A 12,076-nucleotide genomic window follows, 5' to 3' on the forward strand; every position below is an offset into this window, starting at 1 on the left:
TACATGTGCTGCTTTCAATCTGAAATCCACTCCGGTCCATAAGTATTTGGACAGTGACCGTTCAGTGGAGCAGAAACTAAAAAACATGTTTTCTTTGGGGTCAAGTCAGCGGATGGACACACAGACATTTCAAGTCACTGAATAAGTCTTGCACTTCCTTTACTTCAGGCAGGTTGGGTCTGGGAGCATACACTGATGCATCACAGGATCCACCACACCAAGGAACCACCTCAGGTCCTGGATGGCAACCACTGTGGCAGACAACAGATCCATCCCCACCTCCCAAAAGTAACCGTCTATCTGCCACTGCCAGGTGAAACGTGAGCATCCTCATAGACTCTTCCAGCTGCTTTCAGCTCATCACTGAGGTACATCATGTGTGGGTCATGAGAAAAATGCACCTCATGGCCAAAATGTCGTACGTATACCTTACCACATCTGTTTATGTATCACGCCCCAATGTATCTGTATGAACCCGAGTCTGAAGGACTCAGTGCGTGTGTGTGTGTATATATATATATATATATATATATATATATATATATACATACACACACACACACACACACACACACACAGAGAGACATCAGAGGCAGATCCAGGATTTTGTAAAGGGGGGGGGGGGGTTTGCATGGATTGCAAGTAAGGTGTGACTAAGGGGTGGGGGATCTGTGGTGATGCTCCCCTTTAAGTTTGGGAAATTTTAGGTGCCATTTTCTGCATTTCGGCACATATTTTGCCGCAAATTACACCATAGCGAAAAGAAACTTTATGATCTTGTATTTGACAATGTTGAATGTGATACTATGACATTATAATGACAAGTAACAGAAAACATTTGAAATGTCTGTGGCTAAAAAAGCGAACACCCTTGTTGAATCATGGTCTGGTATACAGCTCATCCAGAAAGTATTCACGGCACTTCACTTTCTCTACATCTTATGTTACGGCCTTATTCCAAAATGGATGAAATTCATTTTATTCATCAAAATTCTACTCACAATACCCCATAATGACAACATGAAAAAAATTTTTTTTTTTTGCAAATTTATTAGAAATTACACCCCATAATGACTTTTTTTTTTTTTTTTTTTTTTTTAGATTTTTGCAAATTTATTAAAAAAAAAAAAACTAAGAAACAGGATGCATCTCTCAAAATTGAGCTCAGGTGCATCCTGTTTCCATTGATCATCCTTAAGATGTTTCTACAGCTTAATTGGAGTCCACCTGGGGTAAATTCAGTTGATTGGACATGATTTGTAAAAGCACACGCCTGTAGACCTCTGAGACAGAATTGTCTTGAGCCACAAATCTGGAGAAAGACACAGAAACATTTCTGCTGCTTTGAAGGGCCAAATAAGTACAGTGGCCTCCATCATCTGTAAATGGAAGACATTCTATTCAACCAGGACTCTTCCTAGAGCTGGCCACCTGTCTAAACTGAGTGATCGGGGTAGAAGAGCCTTAGCCAGGGAGGTGACCAAGAACCCAATGACCACTCTGTCAGAGCTCCAGCATTCCTCTGCAAAGAGAAAACCTTCCAGAAGGACAACCATCTCTGCAGAAATCCACCAATCAGGCCTGTAAGGTAAACTGGCAAGACAGAAGCCACGCCTTAGTTTAGGCACATGGCAGCCCACCTGGAGTTTGTCAAAAGGCACCCGAAGGACTCTCAGACCATGAGAAACAAAATTCTCTGGTCTGATGAGACAAAGATTGAACTCTTTGGCGTGAATGCCAGACGTCACGTTTAGGGGAAACCAGACACCATCCCTACAGTGGCGGCAGCATCATGCTGTGAGGATGTTTTTCAGTGGCAGGAATTGGGAGACCAGTCAGGATTGAGGGAAACATCCTGGATAAAAAAGACATCCTGGATAAAAACCTGCTCCAGGGCGCTCAACCTCAGGACTTTCAGCAGGACAATGACCCTAAGCACACAGCCAAGAAATCAAAGGAGTGGCTGCAGGACAACTCTGTGAATGTCCTTGAGTGGCCCAGCCAGAGCCCAGACCTGAATCCGACTGAACATCTCTGGAGAGATCTGAAAATGGCTTTGCACCGACACTTCCCATCCAACCTGATGGAGATTGAGAGGTGCTGCAAAGAGGAATGGGCAAAACTGCCCAAAGATAGGTGCACCAAGCTTGTGGCATCATATTCAAGAAGACTTGAGGCTGTAATTGCTGCCAAAGGTGCATCAACAAAGTATTTTTTAAAATTTCTAATAAATTTCCAAAAACTTTTTTCATGTCGTCATTATGGGGTGTTGTGAGTAGAAGTTTGAGGAGAAAAATGAATTTCCTCCATTTTGTAATAAGGCTGGAAAAAGTGAAGCACTGTGAATACTTTCTGGATGCACCGTATCTACCCGAGTCACTTGTTACCGAGTCGGATTCATTTTATGGTCCATGCAGGGGTGTCGGACTGGGGGGGGGGGGTAAAGGGTACTATGTACCCAGGGCCCAGGGCATGGGGGGGCCCACAAAAAACTGGCATTAAATACATTTTTGTGTTGCATGTTATTAATGTCCATACATTCATGTTGTAAAAGAATATAATTACAATAAATGTATAAATGTCGCGAAACATAATTCTGCTCTAATAATAATAATATTGAAAGATCTCTGAGGGTCCTTCCCACCCCTGCACAGTTGTACAATTACTTAGTCCAGGCGCACAGGTGGCACGCCGCCACACACACACACACACACACACACACACACACACACACACACACACACACACACATCCCAAATGGGATTCTCTCCCGCACGTAGTGACTGCTGCGCACGCAGATTCATCAAAGTCTACTCTCTGTCTGTAAGAGCAGTGCTGTGCTGTGTCACACAACACGGAGCAGGTCACCCTTGTATTGTGGTTTGTCAGCCCTCTACCTCAGGAGATTTTGTTTTAAGTTGTGTGGAGTGATATTTTTTAAACAAAAATGTTGATTGTGATAAAGTATTTTGTTGTCACGTACAATGTTTGGCGAAATTCTATCCTCGGTCTTTTGGATCCTTTGGATCTATGAAGCTTAAATATGAAACAGTATCGGTATCGATATCGGTGATACTGGGGCTGTACTTACTTGGTATCGGGTCAATACCAAAGTTCCCGGTATCGCCCACCTCTATTATGGGGCCATTATTGTAGGAAAAGTATTTGCAAATGTGTAGTTTGATCTCTTCAAGGGACTAGCCAGGCTTAAAAGGACAGCGATGAGCGATGTCATTGGTGCTTGCGCCCTCTAGTGGAGGAACACAGACAAGTCACGCACAGATATTTTTACGCATCTGTGGATGTGTTTAAACACACAAACACAGATCAAAATACGCACACACAGATTGGTATACACATTTGTGGATCTGTTTACACACGTGCAGATCAAAATACGCATTTGCAAATACTTTTGCTGCAATAAGGCCCCATAGTCCAGACTGAGTCAAACTGAAACTGCCAAATTGGTGGCAGTATTTTTGATAGTTGAAGTTCAAAGTTTGTACATGTATTCATTCACATTCTTAGTGTTCATGCAAAATTCATCATCATGAGAACAGAGGGCACTGCCACTCTCTGTGCTTTAGATGCATTTGACAGCAACATAGAACATTAATTATATTACCCTCAGTTTTATTATTATTCTTTCTTTTTTCCTTTTTTTTGTGAAGGGTGATTATCACTTAATGGGCTTGACTCAGGTTATACTCCCTAGTCTTTGTGGAGGCTGGACTCAATATTCCATATTACTGCCTTACGTTGCAAGCCGAGCCAGTGGTTGATATAAGAAACTGATTTATTTGTAACTAGCTCGGGTACCCGGAGCTGCCCGGGTTAACCTGTTTTAGACATAGGCCAAATGCCAATCATTTTAATCTTTACAATTGCCCAACATTTGTGTTTGTAATGCTGATGTCTCATGAATATAATAAAGTTTGGCCAGCAGAACTATAAGAGGTGCACTCCCCAAACTAAGTGGAAATACTTGGTTAAAATACAAACACATTTGAAGTCCTTCATGCAGACTTTGCAATCAAATATAGTATAACAAAATTACACACAAAGATAGGCAACAGTAAATGTAAATATCAATTAATCAAAATTGAGGTAGTGGTGTATTTCACTGCTTTTACATTGCAATTTTACAAACACAAAATGGCTTTAAACATCCATCCATTTTCTACCGCTTTATCCGGAGTCAGGTAATGTAAATATAAGAATGGCGAAATATTTCTTCATGAAATTCAGTTAGTGTTTTCTGACCATTAGGTTTGAAGAGCCTCTTAAATGGTAAATGGACTGCATTTATATAACGCTTTTCCATCTGCATCAGATGCTCAAAGCGCTTTACAATTATGCCTCACATTCACCCCGATGTCAGGGTGCTGCCATACAAGGCGCTCACTACACACCGGGAGCAATAGGGGATTAAAGGCCTTGCCCAAGGACCCTTAGTGATTTTCCAGTCAGATGGGGATTTGAACCCATGATCTTCTGGACTCAAGCCCAACACCTTAACCACTAGACAGACAATGTTTCTTGTCATGCTGTGTGGTGGGAGGCCACACAGCTTGGTTTGACTGGTTTGACTATGCAATAGAAATTTGGCGTTTCCATTAATAAAAAACGAACATAAGTGTGGTGGTGGTGGGGCTTCAATATGGCTAGTACCTAGGGCCCAGAATTTGGTGCTACGCCCCTGGGTCCATGAAAAAGGGGGATCCGGATCTGTACACACACACACACACATATACATATGCATACACAGACAATAATGCACACTATCTTAGTCATCAAATGGTAAGTTTTATTGCTTCAAGGCATCATGCCTCCCAGCAGTCAGTCTGCGCATTAAAAATATTTACAACGTAGTTTCTTGGATCATTTCCCTCAAGATGAAAAGTCAGGAAATAAAATCAAAGAGCACTTACAACTTGTACAAAAAATCTGAATGAGACGGTTACCATTTCAAAAAACTGCCAGCAAGTTTAAGAAATAGTTAAACCAGCTACATGGCTTTATTGAATTGCGAGCAAATTTTTCATGAAAGCAGTATTGTTAAAATCTACTGCATCTTTTCTGTTCTGTATTTCAGTGAATTAATGCTTCCTGTTGGTCATAAAATTCTAAAAACAAACTTACTTTGAGCGAAAACGTCTCCAGATGTTGAGAAGCAGTTCTTCTGAACAGCGCCGTGAGGACGAACAGACTGTCACCGAGCATCCGAACCCACACTGTCAAGCTCCACGCATTAAAACCGGATACACAAGCGCACTTTTCAAAATAAAACGACTTAAAAACATTTGCATGGAAGGCTTTTTACATTGCTGCATTATTTTCCCCCAAAACCTAATTAATTTGTGTGTGTGTGTGTGTGTATATATATATATATATATATACACACACAAATAAATGTCAGAGCCAGCTGTGCACCATTTTGTAATTAAAAATAATGTAAAGAATTTTTTTAGGTCATTAAAAAAAATTCCACAAATTACCTCTACAACCATAGGAATAATAATAATAATAATAATAATAATAATAAATCCACACCTGCTGTTATTTAGCACATGCCTGTGAGGTTCTAACAGGAAGATTTTAACATGACTTCATGTCACACTGAGACCAATTAGCACAGGATGCTGCAGTCAGAAAAATAAACAGGAAAATAATGGAAACTAACACTCACTTGTCTTCCCATTAGAGACCGGTCATGGGTGAGGCTGTGCATCATCAGCTCCATCCAATCACACCACAACACAAAGACACAGGTCAGTGCACAAATATCACTTTGTTAACACTTTGTTTTTATTACAAAAAAAAAAAAAAAAAAACCCCAGCATACATTAAATGTGTTGCAAAGGGAATGCACAGATGTTAACAAATCTAGCAATGTCCCCAATTTTGTCATTTTACTTTAAATAAAAAACATGTACAAAAGTGCTTACATGGTGCAAATAATGAGGATTAAAAGGTCTATAAAAGACAGGGTAAAGAAAAAATTTACACAATGTTCAACTTCTAAAACTGCAGCAGGAGCAATGCAACTATATTACATAGCAGTAAAAATGACCCAAATCTGCTCAGAAACAGTTTACTAGGTAGTTAATCCTATTCACAGCAGGACTGCAGCGTCACTGTTACCATGGTGTGTAAATCAAACATACCCCAATACTTATCAGATTAATAAATATTGATTCAATACCCCACTGGGCTTGTGGGTTTCTCTTTAAACTGATCTATTAGTTTGACTAATGAGCTTGTAAAGTCCTTTCATTCCACTGACAGCGAGTTAAAGACAAAAACCCTCCATTGTTTGAAGACACAATCACAGCTTCCTGTGAATTTTCATGGTACTTCCCCCCACTAAACGCTCAAATCTAATTCAGTCCAGTCTTGAGAAAGGCGAAGAGGATGTTGGGTAACGACATGGGTGTGAGCCTTTCACATTCTGCTGGTGACAGTCTGATTTTGATAAGGTGTGGTGCGGCTTTAAGGCGACTCCTGAAGCTGCACAGAAAAGTCACAATCTTCTTCAGTAACAAAAGCTCCCCAATGTGAGTTTTCAAGACGGCTGGTTTTCTGGTGAAGATCTGGTGTCCAACCTGAGGGACCTCCATGAACTTATTTCAAAACCTTGTGGTCAGTAACTGTTCTCGTGACCTGCTAAAATGTAGAGGTTGCTGAAAGCTGAGGGGTTGTCTGTCGGTCTGCTCTCCAACACCACCACCCTGCCAAGAACACGAAAACAAAAAGGTGCTGCTTCAAAATGACGAATGAAGGAAAAACAAGAAGATGAAACGTTAGTTTGTTTTTTACTCTGGAAAATCTGTTAAAAAAAGAAAAACATAAAACAAAGAAACAACCAAACAAATGATCAATCTCTTAGATGCTCAATGTTTTTTCTCCTTCCCCACCAGCTAAAAGTGATATTTCAGGCAGATCATCAGACATACTGAGAGGAAATTTGTAGCGTTAGCTGTATTAGTGGAAAAGGACTTCAAAATATTGATAATGGCCCAGTCACGGGTAAAGAATCCTTTAAAATTCTGACAACTTTGAAGGATGTCTACTCACACTGACAGCCAACCTCTTGGTAACACTTTATACTGTACTGCAATGTTTCCCAATCCTGGTCCTCGGGACCCAGAGTACTAACTGCACATAAGAAGCCAAATCAGGTGCTGACTGGCTGAAGACACATGACAAAACTGATCTGGTTGGGACACATGGGAACTCCACAGTCCATTGGGTCCCATGGACTAGGATTGGGAAACACTGCAGTATTGGTCAGAATATAACATGAGTTATTGCTTCCCAGAAACAACATCGAAACAAACAAACAAAAAAAGTCATAATCAGGGCCGTCTTATATTCAGGCCAAATGAGTAACTGGAAATTGCTGGTTACAGGAAATCTGAAAACTCAAAAATGTCTTTTCCGCTTTCAGTGGCGTGTGTTTGAAACCTGTGATTTATTTTTTAAACACAGACAAACAAAAGAACAAAAGAAATGTTTGAAATCCAAAACAAAAGTCAAAGATTCTTTGACGACAGAGTGGGATGGATCTTCAGGCGTCATGTGACTGTGACAGGTGAGCTGCTGAGTGAAAGTCTTTACAGTGCGTTCTGTTCTGTCAGATGAAATTACAGAGGCAAGAACAGACACTCAAACCAGCCTGGCAGTGCCCAGGAGGCAGTGAATAAAACATGTGGGGTTTGGGCCGCTGCGCTGCCGTAGGTGAGGCGGGCCCGTCAAAAGTCAACAAAGTGAGCCGTAATGTCAGGAGAGCCTTCGTCAACGTGCCCGCTCACTGCGAGCACTTCCTCATACTTGCACACATGAAGCCAACCACTGTCACACAGTCTATGCAGGATGCAAAGGTGCAACATTCATTTACAGAAAGGGGAAAAAAAAATGCTGCATGCATATGTAGCACCTGGCAGTTTTGACATCCTGGTGTTGGTGTTTTATATTTTTTTTTTCAAAGTAGTCTTTTCTTAAATGAATTGAGTGCTGCTAACCTAAAATGGGCCATCTTTATCCTGTCACTTTGTGGATTCTGTCCTGTCTCCTCTTCAGCTGTGCACATCCAGCTGTTACAGTTAATTCAATTCAACGTTTGCTTTCAGGACTTCAGTGACATGCAGTGGCCAGGACATCCGACTTGTTCATTGAGTGCCATTTCCTCTGGACCACAAGTCTGAAGTGTCGAGGAAACTCCAGGTGGTGGGTATGTTCATATTTGAATAAATAATACTGTAGCTCTGGGATTGTCAGAGAAGACACTTAGAAATCACATGTGAAATTTACTGCATACTTTTTACCTGCCACATGTCTTCCCTTAAGTTTTATAGCAGTGTAACATCACCTGAAGGCAAACGTTGCCTCTGCTTCTCACACGATCATCAAAGTAGCACTAAAACTGCATTTCAACTACCGGTACTGCACCAAAGGTCATACTGGGTGATTTTGACCATGTCTTTAATAAAAAGACTTTTACCAATACGTCTCCTCCATAACCAGACAGGATAAGATGTATCATCTTTATTACGGCTCAGTAGAGGATGCTTATAAATCACTTCTACCTTCCCTGAGTTCTGCAGATCAGAACTGTACATTTATTGTCTACGTAACACATTTAGAGAGAGAGGACACACAGACTAAGGACGTAAAAGTCTGAAGAGAAGAATGTACCTTCTGTTTGCAGGAACTGAGGTTTGTTCAAGCAGTTCTGTGATGAGGATTTAGGCAAAGCTGCTGGTGTAACATGCTCATAAGTTGTTTTTTGGAGGGACATGATCCAAACTTGTAATCAAAATAAAGTGTGTAAACCAAAAACAACCTAAACTGAAGTATAAATCTAATCTACAGAAAACAGTGCCTGTAAATAACCCAGAAACCGATGTAATGCTTATATATTTATGAAATGATTTTATTTTTGCGGTCTTAGTGTTGGTTTGAAGTACTTTTACTAAGTTGCGTACTGAAGCTATTCACTACACTGCATGTCAGAAGTGCAACCCAAATCTATCTATGGGTAGAAATAAAGTAACATAAAAGTATACAAGTGATGATTGTAACTATTACAAGTCATGTCTCCGTGCATGTGCTGGTACTACTTTGATGCATCCACAAGACCACAGAACCACGTCGAGTCCTACATGGCAACCGTCATCCGCATTTCTCAAAAATAACCACCTATAATAACCATACGTTTTCATAAACTTGCAGTATTTGATCAAACATATAATGATACAACTAAAAACTCTAATGTTTCTCGACCAACCTGTCAGATCCAAGTAGGCGGAAGACTCGACTTGGGTCAGAAATCTCCTGGGTGACCTATGAAAAAAACAAAAACACACAAAACAATTTCTTTAAAAGTACAATGAATCATATTTATGCCACTAGATGTCAGACTTTTACCACATTTCAAGACAAACAAAGGTTCCTTTCCTTGGCTTCATTCTTTGCACAGGACACCATTATGGCACTATCTTTACACAGAGAAAATAGCTGTTAGCTGCTACATTAATGTTTAAAATGCCAGTCAAAGCACCTTTGAAGTGACAGTCAGTTTTCGGTCTATCTGAAATACTGATAATGCAGTCATGGGAGGAGAAAAGGCAATAAAACTATGTTCAGACTGATTTTTGGCATACCTAGGTTGTATCCAGATTAATTATTTTCAAAGTCTGCACGCCGACACCCCCCTTCACCACCACCACCACCCACACAATAAGATCTAATTTTTGGAAAACCATACCTGGAAGTGGTTTGAAATGTGATTCTGACTGACTTTCTAGAAATGTATCTCAGTGTGGATGCTGCAATCGAATTTCAAAAGAGTCTTTGTCATTTATACTAGTGAGCGCTTTGCGGATGATGCCACACTTCTCGCTGCACACTGTGAAACTGTGAAAAGTAATTACATGTCATGTGCACACGTGTCCTTTTTGAGCACTATACAAACTTTGTTTTTATTCTCTGTGGGTACTCTGGGGTTCTGTGGGTGTGGACACTTTAATGTGTACACCTCGTAAGTTGGGCTCTTTTAAAACAGTTTGTTTTTGTCCCTCCCCGCCATTCAGGGTTTCAACAACGCCAAGTTTTTTTAATGAAAGTCCAGAGTAGAATGCACGCACAATCCATGTGCATCCCTCCCTACAATAATATGTACTATGCAACATCATACAATATGTTAAACTGGAATAGTGGAAACATGGCACCAGTTGCATTTCAGAAGTTTCAAACGTGCTCAAACATCTATGAAGTGGTCTCATCTCTACAACCACCAGCGCAGGATAGTTACTGACTCCTACAACATTACCACAGGAAACTAGTCAATGGCTATGATGCCTGTACACACAAATCAGAAAGAACTGATGATTTGCAAAGTATGGACAGTCAGTCACAAAGATCGGGGGGGTCTGATTTGCTGACTTTCTCAACATATCACAAGTCTTATGTGGTGAATCAGTTTAGCATGAATGGCTACTGTCGTTGGAACACATATTACAAACTGTACATACAATACCTGCATTGTTGTCTTGTGCAATATACCGTCTGCATTTGACCTTATAAACAATAGATATATTTACATAATTAATTAAAACCATTGACTTCATGATGAAAAAAATGGTGGTTTTACTGCTGCGAGTGCATTAATTACTCCAATTTAGTTCAAATGTTATTTCATGCATTTAAAGGCCTGTCAATCAATTTGCGAGTCCCAACTGAATGTTGGGGATCCTTGCACAGTACATCTTTAATTACAAAGTCTCTTTTTCACAGACGGCAGTACAGAGCTGAAGATTTGGCCTGACACTTTACAGCACAAAGACTGATAACTCCTTCACACACCTTGAGTTTTAAGAAGACTTACAGTTCCAGTCAGTATTTTCAAGAGTATTCCTAAAATATGTAAGTTGTTTTATTTTGTTTTTAGTTCAGTACCTTTGAATACTTTATTCAGTATTCTGCTCATGCCAACAATTCTGACCAGGACTGTGAAACACTGTCATGTGTGACATTTAGCAGTTGCAAGTTCTTGCCCTTAGAGATATGATCTATGTTAATTCTAATGAGCTCAAGACCTGGGAGTTCAGAGAAGCACTGATGGAAGCAAGCACGGGTCAGTAGCCCCCTTTGCTTATGCCTTTGCTTTTCAGAGGAATCATAAGACGAAGGCTGAATTATTTAGTGTTGCTCCCTGATGTGTGACAGGTTTCATTTATGATTGAGCATAAATTTTGCATGGGTGCTGACATTTCGTAAAAAATCCTTGCTATGGTCGAGCTGTCCTAGATGCCGACTTGGCAAACAGACCTGCTCTTTAATCTGCGCGATGCCGGACCATGTCTGATGCAGTGAGCTTCTGAAGAGGTCGCCTCAACTACCGTATCATTTTTCATGAAAAGTGAAGGCTTCACCTCTCTGTGATCTTTTGAACTTTTATTGTTTCTCAGAAAGCAACTCATGATCCCGTTAATAAGAAATCTCTCTATGAAACGGGGACAATTTCAGTGCTCCAGGCAAACACAAACACACACTGTCTCGCTTCACTTGAGAGCTAATCTCCAAGGGATCATTGTGTAGCCAAGAAAACAAGTCAATGTTGTAGCCAATACGCTCTGCTACAGGACTGGTGTCTTTAAGTTAAGAATCACTGAGAGTGAAGCACAGAGGAGTATTTTTATTCTGTAACAAATAACATTCCAGATGTACCTTTCATTCAGTAACACTCAATACTTAGTGCTATAGCTTGTTCTGGTGCAACAACCAAAAATGGACAATGCCATGAATTCTGCAACAAATGTGTTCCAGGTATTCTAACAATTTCCTAATAAAACATCTTAAAAACACTCATCTTGACACATTAGCTTATCCATGTTTGTCCCTTGTTTAGCATGCTAATGTTCACCTGAGCATCACTGTTGTACTTTCACAATAAAGTTCTTTATTGTGGTCTAAGTACAGCTGCCACAGATCTATGTAAACGTTTTTTTTTTTAATAATCGTGAAACACATCCTGAATGTGTTCATAATGAGTTAGCAGCTAGCAAAACTACTC

General features: G+C 40.3%; 2 protein-coding genes across 18 annotated transcripts in view; both read right to left on the reverse strand.

Annotated features, from left to right (window-relative positions):
• cdkl1 (cyclin-dependent kinase-like 1 (CDC2-related kinase)) overlaps window positions 1–5,668 on the reverse strand; it is a 54,355-nt gene extending 48,687 nt beyond the window's left edge. Inside the window, exon 1 of the mRNA XM_034195021.1 lies at window positions 5,143–5,668. The gene's annotated coding sequence lies outside the window, so the exon portion shown is untranslated. The remainder of the gene's footprint in view (window positions 1–5,142) is intronic.
• A 118-nt stretch (window positions 5,669–5,786) lies between these two features.
• The window catches only part of map4k5 (mitogen-activated protein kinase kinase kinase kinase 5), a 66,281-nt gene continuing 59,991 nt past the window's right edge, over window positions 5,787–12,076 (reverse strand). For all 17 annotated transcript variants that reach the window (XM_034194977.1, XM_034194975.1, XM_034194976.1 and 14 more), the window contains 2 exons: window positions 9,290–9,345; window positions 5,787–6,731 (listed from right to left, as the gene is read on the reverse strand). In XM_034194977.1, coding sequence (XP_034050868.1) covers window positions 6,644–6,731; window positions 9,290–9,345 — 144 coding nt within the window. In that variant the 3' untranslated portion in view covers window positions 5,787–6,643. The remainder of the gene's footprint in view (window positions 6,732–9,289; window positions 9,346–12,076) is intronic.

The sequence above is a fragment of the Thalassophryne amazonica genome, chromosome 19 (assembly GCF_902500255.1).
Source record: "Thalassophryne amazonica chromosome 19, fThaAma1.1, whole genome shotgun sequence".
Taxonomy (NCBI): Eukaryota; Metazoa; Chordata; class Actinopteri; order Batrachoidiformes; family Batrachoididae; genus Thalassophryne; species Thalassophryne amazonica.